General features: G+C 37.0%; 1 protein-coding gene across 1 annotated transcript in view; it reads right to left on the reverse strand.

Annotated features, from left to right (window-relative positions):
- KIF16B (kinesin family member 16B) overlaps nt 1-21,639 on the reverse strand; it is a 222,028-nt gene that overhangs the window by 80,093 nt on the left and 120,296 nt on the right. Inside the window, exon 13 of the mRNA XM_044663419.1 lies at nt 1,107-1,226. Within this exon, the coding sequence (XP_044519354.1) occupies nt 1,107-1,226 (120 nt within the window). The remainder of the gene's footprint in view (nt 1-1,106; nt 1,227-21,639) is intronic.

A 21,639-nucleotide genomic window follows, 5' to 3' on the forward strand; every position in this document is an offset into this window, starting at 1 on the left:
ATCTAACAAGGTAGAAAGAAGCCTTTCTTGCTTTCTCCTGGCACCAAGAGAGTATCCATAGAATATTCTGATTGCCCATTTGTCATCCCTCTCTCCTGCCATATAACCAGCCCATCTTCTCTTCTTGGCATACAATTTCTTGATGATAAACTTTAAGCTTCCTGTTACTCTTCAGAGTTCCCTGATGGTTCTTTATTGAGGTCTCTTCACACACACACACCATGTGTTTTTTCATCATCTTCTGTGTGATGTTCATCTTTAGTTCTTCAGAAACAAAGGTATTCCTCATCTTACTACTCTACAGCAACAACAGAAAAATGTTAGTATCAAAAAGATGGGTCTCTTCATGTGAAGCTTGGGACCAGAAAAAGAAAGCCCTACAGTATTCCAAAGGCAACCTAGCCTTCTCTTCTCCTTTTAAATGTGAGCACAAAGCACTATCCATCTTTTATTGTCTTTCCAAGATATACACACTGGAGAATAAGTTCTATATCCTCCTCTCCCCCTAGGCTCTGCAACTATTACAGTTTAATACGATCAATAGGAGTTTCTATTTAAAAGGAATCAGTCTTTGGCCTGGACTGTTCTATATAAGATCTCTACCATTATCACCATGAATGCCTTTAAGAAGTCAATTATTATTTCCAAACACTATAATGTGATCCAAAAACATAGGTGCTAAATTGAATTCTAAAACTATCATGAATGACAGCTTTAAATGAAATTTAAAGTAAATTTTAAAAAGCTGATTTCAGGTGCTTTCTCCTTTCTCCTCTTTCTCTCTCCCCGAGGTCTAGAAACAGACCTTTGAGTTATAGGATAATACACAAAATAGGATCTCTTCTCACCCTACCCCAGACCTGATTGAAATATAACCTTAAAACTGACTAGACAAGGGGAAAGTTGAACACATATAATTCTACTTTTATACTCCAATTATGTGAGGAACTGACAACATGTTGTACTTTGATTTTTCACCATACAGCTTTTAATAACAATCTTCATAGTCATAGATTATTACAGTAAAATTTGCTAAGGGAAAACAAAATACAATTACAATGTTCGATTGAAGTTATGTAAAGGGTTTGATTGGATTTTATTTCTACCTTCAAGTGATATAAGATTATTCCAGTGCTCAGAAGGTCATCATCAATGCCAATCAGATGAGGCAGCTCAGAATCCAGAACAACTCCAATTCCTTCTTTCCTCAGGGCTAACGTTTGTTCCTAAAATTAAAGGAGAATTTTTTTCAAGTTTTAATTTATTTGAAAGAAAAGTCAACTGAAAGAGAAAAGCCAACTGAAATGTTTAAAAGGGGAACTACATTCTTTAAATTAGTGTTTAAATGTACCAAGATTTACTTTTCATTAAAAACCAAGAAAGCATAGTGAAAGTATGGTTATACATTTCAATTAGAAATCCCATTGCTGGCAGAAATTATTCATAATATTTGTTTTCACAAAAAACTCTAGCAGATAAAAATCAACTAAACTTACAGAGCTACCTTGTATCTAGATCCTTCAAGGCCCAGGATAAATGCTATTTCTTCACAGAAACTTGAAAGACACCAGATAAAAGTGATGTCTCTAGGGCAGCGAGGTGACTCAGGAGACAGACTGCCAGGCCTGGAGACAGGAGGTCCTCTGTTCAAATCAAACTTTAGACACTTCCTAGCTATATGATCCTGGACAAGTCACTTAACTCCAATTGCCTAGCCCTTACCATGCTTCTACCTTGAGATTGATACTTGGTATTAATTCTAAGACAGAAGGTAAGTGTTTAAATTTAAAATAAAATAAAATTTTGAGTGATGTCTGGCATCCCAGAAGAGAATTGACTTAGCAAGGTCACATGGCTATCAGAACTTGAACCTAAGGCTTCAAATTCTGCTTATAGAGTATTTTTCACTATATTCTCCCTTTAGCACAAGCCTTGCATACAATTAAGTATTCAATAAAACACTGCTGGTTAATTACTCACCAATGACAAAAGAAATATCACCTGTTTTCCTAGTAAATAGTGAAGCAACAATGTGGGAAGTAAAACAAGGGAGAACCTATAAAAGGTGAGCACCTTTGCTTGCCAGAAAGGAGGCAGTGGGAATGCTCAAGGAGAAGGATAGTCAAAGGAATGCTGTTTTCTCCTAAACAGTGTAGAAGAAATGAAGTTTGCTATTTTCAGGCATAAGTGGCTGCAAGATACATAGAGATAGTAACAAAAATAATGAAATGTAAATATTAACTTCTTTCAGACTTAAGAAGCTCCATTTGCACTATATAAAGTGTCTATTTCAGTCTCTAATTGATCAATGTGAAGGAATTGTAAAGATGCTTTTTAGACCTTTAGGAGGTAAGAGTCCCTTAAATAACCTTAAAAGGATTATAGGGTTTAGGTCATTACATAAGATAATGATTAAAATTCTGGAGAGGCTGTTATTTCCCAATTTTAATTTATTAATCAAATACTCGAGAAAGCTTAAAATGTCTAGCAGACTTTTTCCACAACCCAAAAGGGCACCAACAAGCACCTAGGGGGGAAAAAAAAACAAACCTCAAATTCCTCTGGCACACATCTTATATATTCCTTGTGATCTCATCACTCAATCCCTCTTCTGGACATTCCAAGACATCTCTGATTGGTAAGTAGCCACTGAGGAGGTGGATTTAAAGACCCCAACTCCTCCCTCTCTTCATCACAGAAAAAGGTGGGTCTCAAGGACCCCCACTTGCCCCCTCCTCCTAGACAGTGGCTGGGTAACTGCAGTCCAACATGGCAGCGGGAGCTTGCCAACTGTTCTTACCTAAGAGAGTTCTAATTTACAGATAAATAAGGAGCAGGTATCCACCCTGTCTGTACCAAAAGACAACCCAGTGAGATGTCCTGAGGTCTGAGAACAAATTACTCTAGCTTGGACTCTAGCTAACCTTGAAAATTTCACATAAAATTCGTTGCAGCTGAATATTAATTTTCCATAATAGGCAACTAAATACTACAGTCAAACATATGACTAAAAAGATAAGTTATGTCCCTTGTTGTTATTGCTATTGTTAAGTATTGTCCTACTACTCTTCATGATCCCATTTGGGGTTTCCTTTGCACAGATACTGGAATGGTTTGACATGTCCTTTTGTAACTAATTTTACAGATAAGGAAACTGAGGCCAACAAGATTAAATTATTTGCTCAGAATAACACAGCTAGTAAGTGTCTGGAACTAATGAGGGAAGACAGGAGAATTAAGGGAGATCAAAAGAGGTTAAGAGAAAGAACACTGCCGTGCCTAGTGTCAGTGCATGTGTGTTCCCTCTGTGTGTGCCCATCTCTCTGCTAGTGTATTCTAATTGTGACCTCTTTTCCCATTTATTGGAACATACATTGCAGGTGTATGGAGGCAGTTTTGTTATTCATTTCCCATTTGCCTGCACTTATCTAGACATGCCCCAGGAATCTCATCTTCCAACAAGATCACTTTGACCCTGGAACTGGCACCCCATCAGTGTTCCCTGCCCTGGGGCCACTGTCTCTGACTAGAAAGGGGAGAGATAAAAAAACTCTTCTCAAAATTTCCATTTAAGAGGTATGCCCAGGCCAAGAATAATTTCCTTTTCCACACAGATGCATTCCTCTGAACTTTACTATCCTGCCCCACCTCCACCTCTTTCAGCTCCCTAAATTGGAAGCGCTTTAATGGCAGGTTTTCTTTTTTTTTTTTCCCTCCTTCTCAGCCCAGTGCCTGGCACATATTAGGCATGCTCATACTATATTATTTCAAAAAATGCATTTGCTTTGTGCTAACTGAAAAGGAAAACTGCTAAGTACTAAAAAGAGAGCACTGTAGTGAGGGCTCATGAGATTTATTTGAGTAGAATGGCCCCCTTGGAGGGGTGATTGGTTCCCCAGCCTTGGAGGTCTTCATATAGAAGATACACAACTTAGGCATATTAGAGTTGAGAACTCTTTCTTTTACAGATTGGGCTAAATGTCTGCTGACATCCATTCCAGCTCCCAAGTTCTGTAATTTTATAAGAGTGAACCCACAAAGTATCTACATTTTTGAACTTTGAGTAGTCTTCTTCTGGGTAACTCAACTTTTGATTATGAGCTAGAAAGTAAAAAATAACCCACACATGGTAATATGCAAATAATTAAGGATATGACTGGTAAAACTCAATTTAAATGGCAAAAATGAGTTATTATAAAAATGTCACGAGCCCTAAAAGATGAAACAACCTATTTTATTAAAGTTCATGGCAGCCCAAACAAGAAAAAGTGGAAATAGTCAAATGTGTACAATAGATTTTAGACATAGGATCCTATCTTAGAATCATATTGTGAAGATAGAATTAACTCTCCCTTTGTCTATTTTTAATCAAATCAAGAACTTAAAGTATCCTTATCTAACCTTTAGGTGAGAGAGCTCACAAATCATTTTACTAGTTCACACCCCCAAAGGCCACAATTACCACCCTACCTTGGACAGTGCTAGGCAAATCAGGAGACTATAACTGGTTTCTATGAAGAGGGAGAGAGACAGGAAATGACGTGGAAAAGGGGGTATAAAAGAAGAGACTAACATGGTCTGACTCTCTTTCCTTCCTTGGCTTTTGGAGAGACTCTTCCCTGGGATTCTTCATCAGTCATTCTGCATTGGTGGAATTCTGGCTGAAGACACCACTGGGATCTAAACCTTTTTTTATTTTTATTTTATTATAAATCTTTTGGATTTCCTAATCATCCTACCATAGACAAGTCATTTAATTTTTTCTAGTCTAGATTTCCTGTAAAATGAGCATAACATAATCTGTAGCCCTACATGGTAGGGTAAGTGAAGAATGTATGAAAAGTGGTCTGTAAATCTTTTATCATCATTACTACTGCATCTCTGAGGAAAAGGGAAAGGAAAGGGTATCTTTTCTGTTTTACATATGTAAAAGGGAATTCTTTGTTCTCTTTGAGTTTACACTTGTGAAAGGGAATCCTTTATTCTCTTTGTCTATTTGAATTAACTTTGGTTAACAATAAAGTAAGTACCCCTACTTAGTACCAAATCTTGAAGACAAGATTAACTCTCCTTTGTCTGCTTTTGAATTGAATCAACAAAAGCTTGAACACCCTACTTAGCACTAGGTAGAGAAGCTCTCCACTTTTTTAACTCAATCAGCCAAGAAATGAGAATTCACATCTCAGTCAGCCAAGAATCTATGAACTCTTTTGATGAGTTTCATCTCTCCAGAAGGTAAGAAGTGGTTCCCACAAACACTGTCCCCTAGCCCGTGCTAGACAATTTGGAAGGTGTGATTGGCCCCTGTGAAAAGGGAAAGAGACAAGAACCCACTATAAAAGGTTCTGAATTTTTGGGGGCGAGGGGAGTCAACTCCAAGAAGGAAGTAGGTTTCAAGAAGAAGGTTGGCTCAAAGAATAAAGTCAGCCTCAGGAATCACCTTGTTGTCTTGACCTGCCTCTTGGAGGGAACTTGGGTGAGTAGATGGCTGGCTTTCCCTTCCTGTTTTCTGAAGAGAGTTTAATTCCAGTTGAAGGTCAACAAGTCATGGCTGAATCAAGCACAGGAGCAATATTTAGATAGGCTAATGTCTTCTCTACCCTTTTTAATTTCTCTGCTTTCACTCTTTCCACCTCTTTTGTAAATAAAAGCTAAGCTGTTAAAGTCATTTCAACTTTGAGCAATAATACTTTGAATCAGCAACCACCATTATTATTTATAATCTTCATATATTTTAGTCAAACCTTTGAAATTAATTCCTATACATATGACAACTATAGTCAAGAATTAGTTAATTAAACAAGTCAAGTTAAGTGATTGGCAGATAGTTATTGAATGAAACAGGTCAATAGCTTCAGATTCCTCTTCCAGTAGTCTTTTCAATATAATCTATTTTGCTTCTTTCCAATTACTATTAAGTGGCACAGTAGATAGAGTAGAATGCCTTGAGTTAAGAAAACCTGAATTCAAATCCAATCTTGGACACTCAATAGCTCTGTTTGGCCCTGGGCAAGTTATATAATCTGTAGGTCTTAAGTTTTCTAGAACTGTTAAATGGGGATAACAATTACACCTACTTTCCAGGGTTGTTATGAAGATCAAGTGTGATAGCATTTGCAAAGCACAAGGCCTGCCCTTAATAATGCTTGTTTCTCTCCTTTCTTCCTAGCTTATTTCTAAAGGAAAATATATTCTGAATTACAAACAATTCACTTACAATTTTTTTTATAACATAAGGATTTTCTGAAAAAGTGTCTCCAACCATTATAAGAGTTAAATAGGAGATAGGTGATTGTCAGTGATTTTATACAGAAGATTCCCGCTTTGGAAGAGGGGTTGGATTCTATGACCTTTAAGTTCCTTTCCAAATCTCTGATTCTATGTTATGTAGCAGAATTGATTGAAGTCAATTGCCAGAGAAGAAAAATTCATATAAAATCAAATGTGTCACTTTCCTAAAGAACTTTTAAACAATTTAGGAAATGAAACCAAGCAAATATCTTAAATGCAGCTTAAATGTTAAAAGAAAGTCAAAACCTGACATTCTCTAAATCAAAGATTTTCAATATTCTGTATGGAATGTTATTAATAAGCAGCTACCACAATGCCCTATAAACAATAGGTAATCAGTAAGTGTATATTAAATGAACAGAACTCAGAAATTTCAGATGACAGATTGCTTGTAAGATGTTACATTAAATGCATAATAATATAGTGGGACCAAGATTTCTCCCTCAAGTTAATGTGAATGTGTGCCTCTATCTTGTCTATAAAGGAGAGGAAAGACAGAGCAATGTTGGAGAAACAAGTAGAACCATGCAGATCAGGCCTGGCCTTCAAGAAGCTTACATTCCAATGGAGAAAGACAATAGTAAGAGAAGCTTTGGGGGAGGGGAGGGAAGCCTGGCATGGCTGCAGCTGTTCAAAATCCTGGAACCATGCAAAAATGTCAGTCTTTGGCCATAAAGGTCCAGGAAAAGATAGGTAAAACTGACAGATGATTAAAAAATTTCAAGAAACAAACAACTGAAAGATGGCAAATTAATTTGACATTGTCTGAATGCACAAGCAAAGGGAATAAAGGGACTCTTTTGTAATTTAAATTTGAGACCAAAAAAAGAAGGCCTAGCAGGGTCAAGGCCAACCTTAGCAGTGCCCTTAATCTGTTCTTCCTGCCAGTCATATGTGAATCCAGCACCAAAAAATAAATAAATAAATAAATGATCTGTTGAGAATCTTAGTGTTAGATAAGAGTAGTCAGTGATTTCAATAATCCTGATTTACTACACAGAGGTCCTTGTAAATCTTGAAGAAAATGATCCCTCTACTCTCACCTGAGGGCATTAGTGGAATTAGTATATTTTCTCCTTTCAGTAAAATTCATAGCTAGCTAAGTAAAGCTTGGGAGACAATTTTTTTTAAAGGGACGATTATACCAAGAGAGAAATTTTACCACATAGCCACACACTATAAATCAGGCTCCTCAGGAGAAGCAGCTGCTTGCAATCCCAAGCACAGGCAAAATTGCATGCAGCAGCCCCATGACACTGCCAGAACTCTGCCATCCCAGGATATATGAAAAGTAACAGTATTTACCCAAGGAAAAAAACACTTCCTTTGTATTTTTTTCACCGTTGAAGTGTGCAAAAGAAATAATTTGAGAATCTCTCTCTCCACCCAAAGAAGCAATATTTATCTACAACAATTTCCCCTCTAACATACAGATTACCTTGGCCTACTTCCCAGTTAAATATTCATTTTTCCCACTACAACCCTTTATATGGAAATATCCAAGGCTTTTGGACTTTAAAGAACATTTGAAATACAGAACATTAGTTTCTTCAGGTCAAAAGCATTACCTGGACCAGAAAAGAAAGAAAGAAAGAAAGACACACACACACACACACACACACACACACACACACACACACACACACGCAAAAGCTGAATTATATGAAAGTTTTCCAAGATTCAGGGGGGGAAATGAATTTGTGATTAATGCTGCCCTGAGGCTCTCTGACATTCAAACTGCATTCAACTACTACATGATATTATAAAAGTGTCACCTCATAAAACTAAAAACTAGGGTTTAAATCATTGTTCAAGTGAAAAAGTAATTTCAGATGAAAATATCTATCACATATTAAATATTTATTGAGTGGCATGTACTGTTATGCATAATTTATGAAACACCTCTTTGACAAGATAGAATACTTAGCATAGCACAGCCTGGCACCCCCTTCCATAACTACAGGCATACTGTATCCCTAAAGAAACAGATAAAATATTTAGAGCCATACATATTTTGCAATTGAACAAAGCATTTGACAACCAGACTTACTCAGATCAAAAGAAAACTATACAGAATTAAGAATTTTAAAGAATATTACAAGAGAAAACAATTCACACATTATTAGAGCGAATTATGAGTAGTCAATTAATCAAAACTCATTAAGCACCTATTATAATCAAGGCGCTATGCTGAGGATACAAGAGCCAAGAGGATATAAGACAGTCCCTCCCCTCATGGAGCTTACAGTCTAATGAGGGAGATGACATGCAAACATACATATTCAAGGTTGTTTGGCTGACCCTTTGGTTGTTTGGGAGACTTCTTGGCAAAGATATTGGAATAGTTTGCTATCTCCTTCCTTAGTTCATTTTATAGATAAGGAAACTGAGGCAAACAAGGTTAAATGACTTGCCCAGGGTCACAAAGTGTCTGAAGTCAGATTTGAACTCAAGAAGATGAGTCTTCCTGACTGCAGGCCCAGCACTCTCTCTGCAGGACCATTTCACTGCCCAAAGGTACATATAGGATAAATAGGAAATAATTAACAAAGGGAAGGCACCAGGATTAAATGGTGACTGGGAAGGCAAAAAAAGATGGAATTTTTAGTTGTGACTTAAGGGAAATCAGGAGGGCTTTAGGGGGCAGGGCAGTAACATAATCAGATCTGTGCTCTAGGAAGATCTCCTTAGGAGCTGGATGGATTGGAGCGAGGCCAGGCTGGCAGACTCACCAGTGGGTTATTGCAACTGCCCAGGTATGCGCTGATGACGAGAGAGGCCTGCACCAGAGCCGAGCCAATGTCAGACCAGAGAAAGGATGTTGCAAAGCTGATATCTGGCAACAGATTAGACCAGGAAAGAGAGACAGTGAGGAATCTAGGGTGACTCCTGAGGTTGAGAGCCTGATGGGGCAGGGAGGATGTTGTTGCTCTCTACAGAAAGAGGGGGAGAAAGACGGGGTCAAAGTCTAGGGAGAAGACAGAATTCTGCTATGGACATGCCTACTAGACATCGAGTTTGAAACATCTGCAAAGCAGTTGAAGATATGAAATAGGTGGTCAGTGGGGAGTTCGTTTGGGGCAGGATGGATTTGAGAATTAATCCCTGGGAACTGGTGAAATCACCAAATGAAGTAGCAAAGAGGAAGAAGAAAGGAAGGCCCCAGACAGAATTCTAAGAGATACCTAAGGTTATTACACAAGATTCATTTTTAAACGTTAAGGATCATTGAGTTGTCACATTTTTTTTCTTTTTTTAGATGGCCAAAGATTTATAGTCAATTTTAGTAGTCGCCTGGGAAGTAGGAAAAGCCTCAAATTCACTATTAGTTAGTCTATAAGTCTATACTGAAGATCTATTATGTGCCAGGCCCTCTGTTACGTTTTAGTTATAGAATAAGAGGCAAAAGACAGAACCTACTCTCAAGGAGCTCACAATCTAATATATAGCATTCTCTGTACTCCTTAAGTGTGAATTCACGATATACATAGGGGTGACATATATAGGATATATAAGAGTGATAAAGACCTGTCTGGGCAAACTAGTATGTACCATGAAAAACTCACTGACCAGTATTAGAAAAACCAATTTATTAAGATAAGAAATAGTACTTACAAGTAAGGAAGTCTACATAGGAAAGTACATTCCAGATCTTAAGGGGAAGGAGCTACATGTAGCAGCTACATATAGCAGCTAGCTAAATGTGCCAGGCACAGAACTAATATTATCTTTTGATCTCAGAACAACCCTGCAAGTTAAATGCTATTATTTTCTCTATTTTGCACTTAACTGATGCAAACAGGAATTAAGTGACTTGCCCAGAGTCCCAAAGCCAGTGTCTAAGAGCACATTTGAACTTAAGTCTTCCTGACTCCAGATCCAGTTGTTTATCTATTGCGCCATTTGGTTGCCTAAATCTTAAGATTCCTTTCTGAGTATAACAAAGTTACCTGGAACTTTCAGTCAATGAATGAACTCTTCTAGGTCAATTAGCTTTCTAGGTATCTGAAGATCAAGTGCCACAACTTCTTTTAACAGAATTTATTATTAGATGCATAATTCCCTCTCCTCAAAAACTGTTGTGCCATACCAGGGAAAATCAGGCCAATAAGCTGAATCACTTGTCTTATGAATACTTCTGTCCTCAAAATGGATGAATGGTACTGATTTTCCTGGTGGTCAGTCAGATACAGATGTCTACCTCAGCCTCTCTGATTTGTGTCTAATATCATGCCTTCAGCGCTACAGGATGAAAGGCCAAGTCCTTGTTAATCATCCTCCCCACCAGAGCATCAAACATGTGCCTCAATAGTCCTCTGCTGCTCACAATCACAGTTGCTTCCAATCTCCATAGACAACCATGCTCTTTTTCTCCTTGTTTTCCCTCCCTTTTTTTTATTTCTTCTTTCCCTTTTCCCACATTCCAGCTGCCCAGGCCTCAGCTAATATGAAGACCTGCTTAAATGGTTACTAAAACATCACAGAGGCTGGAGTCTCAGGACACTTAAGGAAACAGGATAGCTTTTGCTTCCAGGAACTCATGTGATCTGAGCATCTAAACCATGTGCTAAATACCTCCTAAATGTGCTTCATCCCCTGCCATCATGAGAGAAGGCTCTAAGATGGGTAAAGAATAGGAGTTCACTGTAGCCATGAGAAACCTAATCACTCCTTCCCACTTTGGGAATGTCAGTCAACAAAGGTACCTGCTGATTTCTAACTCAGTCAGACAGTGACCCTAGAGAGGGGATGGCCCCTATTGACTAGTCCTTACCTTACCTACTACAGGCAAAATCCCAGGCTGCTCCTCTTATTTACATGATTAAACATTAGCTATAGCAAAGATGAAAATTCTTTCCTTTCACCTTCCCATTATTCCTGTATGCTCATGTCTAGTCTTTCAAAGAAAGACCATATCCTCCTCTACCTCCCATTCTCCTGTATCCTTTGGAATTCCTGATTGATTATTAATTTCCTCTTTTCCTATATCTTCTTTTTCCTTCACTTCACAATTTTTTCATCTTCTTAAGAAAACAGAAACCTGACTATCCAGAAAACACTGCATTACTAACCCCCCTGTCCACTTTCTTCTCACCTATTAAGCATTAGGTTAAGGAGAAGAGAAGACATACTCTTCATTCATTTTCTGATTGTCTCCTTTGACACCATCACTAGGCAATCTGGTCTTTGAGGGTTATTTCACCCATCTCTTTACTGTCCAGTCCAAACTGTCACAAATATCTATCATCCTCTAAGTCCATTTCCCCTCTTTTCTCAATTCAATTAAACAAGCATTTGTTAAGTTCCTCCTATGTACTAGGCATTGTGCTAGATGCTTGGGGGACAAAAAATGAAAGAATATTTGCTCTCTAAGCAATTACCTTCCTCTAAGAAGTCTGGTTCCTGGCAAAGTCTTCCTCTCTACTCCAACATCTGCCCTCAGAGTTTTGGCCTTCAATATATATTTCAAAGCCTTCTTGAATATACTGGTTCCCCTAGTTCAACTCCCTAAATTTCCATGAGCATCAGTTTTACTCTCTCGACCACAATCAGTAATTGTCATACTGCGGATGCTCACATCCACAGAACCCAAAACTGTTCCATCTCCACCGAAATCCTTTTCTTCTCCCACAATCTCCTCTCCTTTAAATTCTTCCTTTCTCCCTGCTAATATACCTAGTCTTCATCCTTGACAAGGCTGCCCAGTTTTCCTAATCCTTTATATCCCTACTCTTAACTTTCCTCCCTTCACTCTTGAGCCTGTGATGAATCATCTCAATCACAGATCAACAACCAGTCTTGATTCCCTACCCATTGCCAGTTAGACCTTATCAAACCAGAATTCTGCATACCCTCATTTTCTCTGCTCCTGCTCATGTCCATGTTAAGGAAGTCAACTATGTTAACTCAGTTCATCATATATTTCATCTAATCTGAACTGGACCAATCTTCCATTAGCCGGCAATGACCCTTTCAGTCTTTCCTGGGTTGAGTCCTATCATGGTCTCCACAGTGATTGTTTCATAATTTTATCTCTTTCCTTAGATATCTCATATCACCGACTCTTTACTCCTTGTTTTAGCAAAGAACTTTATTTCTTTCCTGAAAAAAGAAGTCAAGAGGGCAGCTAGATGACTCAGTGATTGAGAATCAAGCTCAGAGATGGGAGGTCCTGGGTTCAAATCTGACCTCAGACACTTGCTGTGTGACCCTGGGCAAGTTACTTAAATCTCATTGCCTAACCTTTTATCATTCTTCTGCCTTGGAACCAAAATGCAGACAGCACTGATTCTAAAACACAAAGTAAGGGTTTTTTTAAAAAAAAGGTCATCTCCAACTTCTTCATCTTCCTAACTACATACTTCTTCCTAACCTATTCTTTCCTCCTTTGCTCCAAGCTAAGGTAGGATTCTGCTTTTTAAAGGTGGCCATTTATGAATCTTGATCATATTCCCTCTGAGAGCTGCCAACTCATCATTTCCTTGGAGTAATCTTTGATACCTCTCTAACCTTCAGCCCCCATATCAAATCTACCCCAGCTCCATAGAAAAATAATAATTTGGCAATTTTGTGGAAGATGGATAGTAGAGAATATAGACTGGGGTAGTGATATCAATTAGGAGGTGATTACATTGGTCTTAAGAAAGGTGATAAAGGTCTAAAGTAGGATAGAGGCTGCATGAGTAAAGAGAGGGGACAGATTCAAGAGAAATTGTGGGAGTTAAAGAGTTGCCTAGAATACTGGAGGATTAAGTGACTTTCCCAAGGTCACAAAGCCAGTGTTTCTGGATCTCAGAATGGCTCTATGTTCACTTTGCCATGCTATTTGCTTCATACCTAACAGATACTTAACTTTTTGAGTTTTTAATTTGAATTGATTATTAACAGATATACATTAGGAGCACATGTAAATACAGCTCTTAGATCAAATTCACAGCAGGATATATGAGTTATTGGATGTGATTCTGGAGATGTCTACCAAAAACTTCAAATTTCCTAGGGCTATTGGCAATGGGGGAGTAAAATGGTAAATATAATTAACATTGCCCTTGAAACAAAGAGAATTTCTTAAAACAATTTCATTTCCATTACACTTCCCACAATAGAAATTTCCTTCTTTATTTAAATGTTGAAGAGTTAACAACCAGTTCAGAAAATACTCCGTAGGTATTTCCTGTAAAACAAAACATTATGCTAGCTGAGTATACCACCAAGACATCTATATTTAAATTATGCAAAATGAATAAAACCAATTAAAGAAATTACATGTGAAAATATGCAAGGGCAAATTTCCTCACATTAAGATTGAACTAGACTTTATAACTAGAGTTGCTCTTGTAGCCACAAATACTGTACATGTTTGACTTAAGTGGAAATGAAAAACATTCTAATAGATTCACAATAATTTCCTAAGGATATATATGTAGTCCTCATATCAAATTCAATATGAGAAAAAGAACCAAAATATTACTGGAATGTGGGTTCTTTCTACCCTGGAAATTAAAAACTAGCCATATTTCCTAAAAATCCAAGTATTTTATTAGGATTTTTCTTTTCGGACTTTTTTCCTTCAAAGAGTTGAGACTCTTTGGTGACTGAACCTGGAAGATAATAATCAGGCCTCAAGTTCACCATGCCTAAGCCAGCTACATGATCTTTGAGGAATCTAGCCAACTCTCATACCAGAAATGCACAGGTCCTAGCCCTGGGTACAGTGTTCCTAATTCAGAAAGCAAGATGAGAAAAAAATATACAAAAGAAAATAATATGAAGAACTACTAGATTCCTAATACACAAACCTAGAATAAAAGAACATTATAAAACCTATAATGAAAGTCTCAAACGAAAACAATCTTTTGCCAAAAACTTTAACCAGAAATACTGCAAGAAATAAAGGAAAAGCTAAAAAATTACACACTCACAAAATACAAATCAAATTAGATATCTAAAGGGGAAAAAATGGAATAACAACTTAGTATAAGAGGTACAAAATTTTACTGAAATAATTCTCTTTAATAAGGAAAAATACTCATACGAAAATATTTATAGCTGCACTCTTTGTGGTGGCAAAAAATTGGAAAATGAAGGGTTGTCCCTCAATTGGGGAATGGCTGAACAAATTGTGGTATATGATGGTAATGGAATACTATTATGCTGTAAGGAATGATGATCTGGAGGATTTCTATATGAACTCGGAGAACCTCAATGAAATGATGCAGAGTGAAATGTGCAGAACCAGAAGAACATTGTACACAGAAAGTAAAACATTGTAGAACAATCCAATGTAATGGGCTTTGCTACTAGTAACAATGCAACAAGCCAGGACACTCTTTAAGGACTTCTGGGAAAGAATGCTATCCACATTGAGAGAAAGAACTATGGGGGTAGAAATGCAAAAGAAAAGCATATGACATCACTTATCACATGTATAAATGGCTTGTGATTTGGGGTTTAAGCTTTAAAAAATTGTTCTATAGCAAAAATGAATAATATGGAAATAGGTATCAAGTGACAACACTTGTACAACCCAGTGGAATTGCTTGTTGGTTCTGGGAGTGGGGAGAGAAGAAGGGGAAGAAGAGAAAATGAATAATGGAAACATGGAAAAATATTTAAAAATAAAAACATTTTAATTGTATTGATAAAAATTATTATTAATATTATCTCTTGAAAATCAGAATGGACAAAAATCAAAATGTGAAGCTAAACATTTTTGTTTGCTAGGTAGATTTCTGACATATAGAGCTGATAGATAAAAAGTACTTGACAAGACCACAGAATCTCAGTGTTGGAAATGATCTCAGTGGCAAATCACCTAGACTACCCTTACCTAAAAAAGAAGCCCTTCTTCATCTTATACAACATATGGCCAACCAGCCTTCTCCTTCAAGGTCATACAGTCTACTATCTCATTCAAGGAAATGGCTCTGAAGATATAAAACACTGAACTGGGAAATAGTCAAAAAGTACCTACTACACTAAGTTTCAGAGATACAAAGAAAAGCAACAAAGGCCCTATGATCCCAAGGAGCTCACAGTCTAAAGGGGGAGACAAAAAGCAAAAAGTATGTATGAGCAAAATGTATACAAGATAAACTGAAGACAATCACTAAAGGGAAGCCACAAGCAAAAGCCAAGAAAGTCTTCTTGTAGGAGGGATTTTAGAGGAGCTTTGAAGCAAGCAAGGAGAGTTGAAACAGAAATGAAAAGAAAAAGAATTCCAGGCCTGGAGAAAACCAGTGAAAAATGCACGGAATTGGGAGATGGGAGTGTATTTTTTGGTAAGCAGCAAGGAGGCCAGTATCACTGAAAACCACATGTATGTGAAGGGGAATAAGGCATAAGAAGAACAGAAAAGTAGAAAGGAGCCATGTTATGGTGGCTTTAAATACCATGCCATTTAATATTTAATCCTGGAGAGAATAGGGAAGTACTGGGATTTATTGAATGGGGGGAGGGGTATATGACATGGTCAATTTAACAGTTAAAATGAAGATACAGAGTAATGAGGGATTTCAAGAAGGAAGATTAACTGATAAGCTATTTCAATTGTCTAGGTATGAGACAATCAGTCATAGCATCAAAGTGGTAGTAGTGTCAGAGACATTAGGAGATGTAGAAGAGATGTTGTGAAGATAGAATCAATAGGCCTTGTCAACAAACTAGAGATGAGAGGTGACAGAGTCAGAAGTGGAGGATAGTACATAGGTTACAAGCCTGGGGGACATGAGGGGATGGTGGAACACTGACCGTAAGTGAAACAACGACCTCCTTAAAATATTAAAACATTAAAACACACATTTAAAAAACCTGGTAGAGATATTTTCTCTACTGGAGAAACTCCCATTTAGTATTCCAAAAACAAACATTTTACTTTTTTTGTTTTCCTTTTATCGGCTCAAATAGAGCATGTAAGCTCTAGTATTCAGTAAAAACCTACGGTCTCATATAGGTGTCAGGAACAAAGTAGTTAAAAGGAAAATCGAAGTCCTATTTGGGAACTTATTCAAGTTTATCGGGCTCCTGGGAAAAATGCTATCTGTGAATTTTCTTTTGCTTCATCTCTCCCTCTCTCTCTCAATCCCTCTCATCTTAAACACCTTCTTTCATGTGAAATAGTAATAAAAAAAAATGTTTAAGGATTGTTTTGCTCTATAAGGTGGTAATCCACTGCTACTGTACCCCAACACCTAGGTGTGGGTATGCCCTCTCCAGTATGCCCACCTGCACCAAAGAAAAGGAAGATATTTTGCACATATAGAATTCAGGTCCCCCAGACTCTAATGAATCCAAAATAGATTCTATAGCTACCTTAGGGCACTGCACTATTCTTATATCATCTCACTGACATATTGAAAAATAGGTCTTGTCCATGTCACATCCCTGCTCAGGAAGGTTTGGTGAATCCCTATCAAATCTGAAATAAAATGTAAACCTGCCTTTGGGTCACTGTTACCACCCTACAATGTTCTGATATACTGCTTTTTAGGATTTTTTTCTCTTTCTTTTCCTCTTCAAATGCTTTCTACTTTTTAAAGGAATGTTTCATTCCTCCTGATATGCCTAAGAATAGAAAGGCATTCTTCCAGGCTTTTTACATTCTCATGAGTAAGGAAACCATGGGGCTTTTTGTGGATATGATATTGCTATTTACTACTGACAAGACAGAAAACATAGTACCATCTTTGCAGGATCAAATGAGAAAATATTATGAAGCTCTTATCACAGTAACTTTGTCACACAGCAATTTTTGTTACAAAAAAATTAGCAATCATCATTATATTTTGGGATCTCTGACAATGGGGTCTTTTAAGACTATTTTTTCCCCTTATGTTCTTGTTCTAATAGCAAACTTTACCATAATTTTCAGAGATTTTCCTTTCTTTCCTTCACTATTTGCTACAACTAGCAGATTCCTGCCAACATCTAAAAATGCAAACAGTAGATCCCCTCAACAAGTTTTCCATTGAAATTGAACTTCCAACCATGTTCCAACTCTTCCTTTCCCTTTTCTACCCAATGATCAGGCCTCACCCACTGTCTACTTGCTTCATGCATTTATTATAAAAATAAATTTCTCCTTACAAATAGTTCTAATAAGCCTGGTTAACTAGTTTCTCCATACAGAATAGATTTAAAAGCAGCATTAAAAATGGAAAAGTGATAGCTGTTAAGGGAAAATACAAGAATATCAGGCAAAATGAATGGCCAAAACAAGAGGGAAGAAATAGAAAACCCATAAAAGCAAAGCAGTCTGGGGTCACTTAGTGTAGGAGCAACCAGTCTTACACTTTTTTTTAATAATCACCAAAGGCATTGCTCTATTATAGGACAAAACAAAAATGGATGCTCATCATATTATCCATTGAATCTATGTATTCAGTTTGAATCTCTTTACTGAGCCTCCATCCCAAATTCTAACTACCTGCTGGACACTACCAACTGGAGGTTCTACAGCAGTGATTCCCAAAGTGGGCACCACCTGGTGTGTGCTGCAGAAGGGGGGGGGCGGGCAGTGATGGCCACAGGTGCATTTATCTTTCCTATTAATTGCTACTAAAGTTTAAAAAAATTAATTTCCAGGGACACCAAGTAATATTTCTTCTAGAAAGGGGGCAGTAGGCCAAAAAAGTTTGGGAACCACTGTTCTACAGCCTGAAAGAGAACAGTTATACCCCTAAAGTTACACCACCTACAAAACATTTCTAATTCTATAAAGAGAACTACCATTTCCATCACTCAAGTTTGTAAATTTTGAGTCATCATTGATTCTTCTCTTTCACATGAATACAATCAATTGCCAAGTCCTATTGATTCTAATATCTCTACCCCGCTCTTTTAGATTTCATGACCACAACCCATGTACAGTCTCCCATTAGCTCTTAGCTAAACTATCATAATAGTGTAATTGGTGACCTTAATTCTAATTCCTCCTCTCTCTAATCTATCTATCCCAGAACTTCGCAGATTACCTTCTAAAAGCCCATATTTGACCATGTTACTCCTTGCTCAAAAAACTTTCAGATCTCCCTAACTCTCCTAAGCCTGTAAATTAAAGCTCTCCAGAACTTTAATCTAACAGCCCTTCTAATCCAGTGGTTCCCAAACTTTTTTGGCCTACTGCCCCCTTTCCAGAAAAAAATATTACTTAGCGCCCCCTGGAAATTATGAAACTATTTATTGAACTCAGAATAGAATGTAATATAAAAAAAGTGTGGCCATCACCGCTCCCCTATATTGCTGCAGCACCCACCAGGGGGCAGTCGCACCCACTTTGGGAATCACTGCTCTAATCCAATTTTACATAATAACCAGTACCACATCCCAAGCCTAAGAGTCTAGTGATACTAGATTACAGTTCTCCAAACTCAATATTACATGTTCCACCCCTATACAATTGCAAAACTGCATCCATGTTCAGAAAGCCTTTCCTCATCACTTCTACTTTTTAGAATCTCCCAAAGCTCAGTTTAGGGGCCAACTCCTCCAAGAAATCATCACTGATCCACCTCCCAGTTAGTAGACCTTGCTTCAGTTACTTAAAATGTTAAGGCTCTTAATTTTTGCTAACAAAATATATGTATCCCATTTCACGTAACTAAATTGAATGATTATATATTTCTAGGAATGTACAGCTGCAGGGATAAACTAAAGCTATGATTCACTTCATGTTTATTCTTAAATACATTTGAATCTGCTTTTAATTTGGATCATGACATGCACTGAAATGTGTGAATAGGATAATCCATCTGGGTAGTTCTAAGTAGTTTTGTGGGGAGCAGCTGCTCATTTGAACCCTAAAAAGAAAGTAGGGTGGTTAATATAGTAATTTGACAGAAAAGGGAAGAAAAGTATCCTGATCATTTCATTCAATTTAAAGCATCCTGATTATTTCATTCAAGTTATGAACAAGATAATAAAAAAGATGTGGACAGTGGACAAAAGTATGAACCCATTCTAGGACTTAGCACAACTTAACAGATTCCTAAACATTCCCAGAGGCAAAAAATTTTTTTTTAATCTAATAAATTGGCATTCAATAAAATAGGATGTGGAATAGGAAGAAGGCCAGGATAGCTTGATGAATGATAGGATATGTAGAGGGGAGTCAAATATAAGAAGGCAGGAAAGAAAAAAAAGGAAATCACTTATGAAAGGCTTTAAAAGCCAAGCTAAGATTTTTATATTTGATTCTAGAGGTAATAGGGAAACACTGGAGTTTAATAAGTGTTGTGGGGAAGGATGAAGGAAGTGTTTAGTCATAATCTGTCCTATTCTTTGGAAGATCATTTTGGCAGGTGAGAAGGAAGTACAGTAGGGAGTCTTGAGATAGGGGAGCCAAACAGCAGGTTTCTGTACTAGTCAACAGAAAACAGTGCTATAAGATTTACCAACTTAGGCTTAATTTACAATAGTTATTCTCTTCTCTAGGGTGCTCTGGTAACTCCACTCAAAAAAACGAACATGCAATATGCCAATTAAGACACAATTTTCCCTAGAAAAAGGAGGACTTTGTTTCTTAGAGAGGTACTTCCAGAAGTAAATTATATGAGCATAAATTACTTCAGTAACAGTTTTTAATATAGAATAAGAATTTTGAACTTTAAAATCATAACAAAATTCTGACACTACTTTTTAAAGAATGTGTTCATAAATGCTTCCCTACATATGCTGTAGAAAACCCTCCAGAATTGTTTCTTGATGTTTATATTGCTAACTGCTAAATAGAACTCACTCAGATACACCAAACTCCTCAATTTCAAGTGGCCATATATTGAGCATGAACTAATACATGTATGAAGTATTTAAATTCAAGTTAAGGGATGAAAAAAGTAAGGGACAGAGTAGGAGCTGTTGATGTGAAGTCATGTTACCATGGATATTACAAGGACAAATTGAAATGCCCTTTTATGTGATCGATCTGAATTGTACCCAAAGCCAAAAAAAATGATTAGAACTTCAGGTCATCTTAAATGTCATTAACAATGAATCCTGGCTTTTGTTACATTCAGCTTTCTTCAAATTTTAGTCCTTGATGCTGGCATTTCTTTTGTTCCAAAAGTTAAGTCTTTTCCAGGAGGGCAGGATGGGATGATTGGATTTCCTCTACACAGAATTTGTTTTAGCACTGCAGCATTCAAGGTTTAGACAGTTTCCCATGACTAATACAACCTGCCATTACTGACAATTTATGGAAATGGATAAAATGTAGTTGTTAAACTCTGTCTCTAGAATGCCATACAAAGCCCATATTGAAGATAAGGGGATAAAAGTGCCAACTTTAATAATAAAATTTAACTTTATACATTTTTAAGCAATGAAAAATAAGCAATAATGTTAAAAGTCAACTTAAAGGTAATTCTAAAATTGTGGGGGGAAAATGTCCTTAATTTGGTTCTGATTTCAACAGGGGGAAAAATGTCTAATTTGTTAGCTGCCTGAATCCAACTCAGACATCCTGCTCATATTGCCCAATTGTTAAAAACATCAGATCTGGGTTAGTTTTTCCTTTAATTAATCTAATGAACTGGTTCAATGTGACTTCAGCAGATATTTTTTAAATGTCACTGAGTTACCTCAGGGCTACAATTTCACCTAGTGGCATGCTTCCTCGCACCATCTTGATTTCATTAACTCTTGCCTACAGTAATCTTCTATGTCTGTATTCTCATATGCCATGATAATTTAGTCAATTTGTGCTTTATTAGTCCAATTAAAAAACAGAAATTTTCTGTAATAGAAATCCACAAAATAAGAATGATTCTTTAAATAGAGAGAGACACAAATTCAAATGAAAAATATAGAATATGTTTGCCAGACCTCGGTAACAAAACAGCCAAGAGACTTTTAAAAGCAAAACAAAAATGTTGTTCCAATTATTGTACAGAATGCTATTTAAACTCTTTGATAACTCCCTCATTTCTTGGCTTGAAATTCAGGATACGTACCAGATAGTCTTGAACAGATGAACATGTGCTACAGTCTAAAGTATATGGCACCTCATATAACACTTAGAGAGAAATTTAATTAAGTATTTAATAATTCCTCCACCTAGCCCCATCCGTATTTACCTTATCAGAGTATAATCTAATGTTATATATCTGGCTAAGAAAAAGATAAACATCTGTTCAGATGAGTTCTTTCAAAACAAAAAAAAATTCCAAAGTTAAAAAAAAACATCAAAGAAGGAAAGATTTTAATATGCATTTTGTGGGGAACTGGCTTAATTTATTTTCAGTTCTGGACATATGGAAATACTGTTATGCTAATTCCTATGGCTTCTGTCCTGTGGGCTTAAAAAACCTGAAGGGCAGCTGAAGAAGACAACCGGATTGGGTTTTCTAAGGA

This window comes from Gracilinanus agilis, chromosome 2 (genome assembly GCF_016433145.1).
Source record: "Gracilinanus agilis isolate LMUSP501 chromosome 2, AgileGrace, whole genome shotgun sequence".
Classification (NCBI taxonomy): domain Eukaryota; kingdom Metazoa; phylum Chordata; class Mammalia; order Didelphimorphia; family Didelphidae; genus Gracilinanus; species Gracilinanus agilis.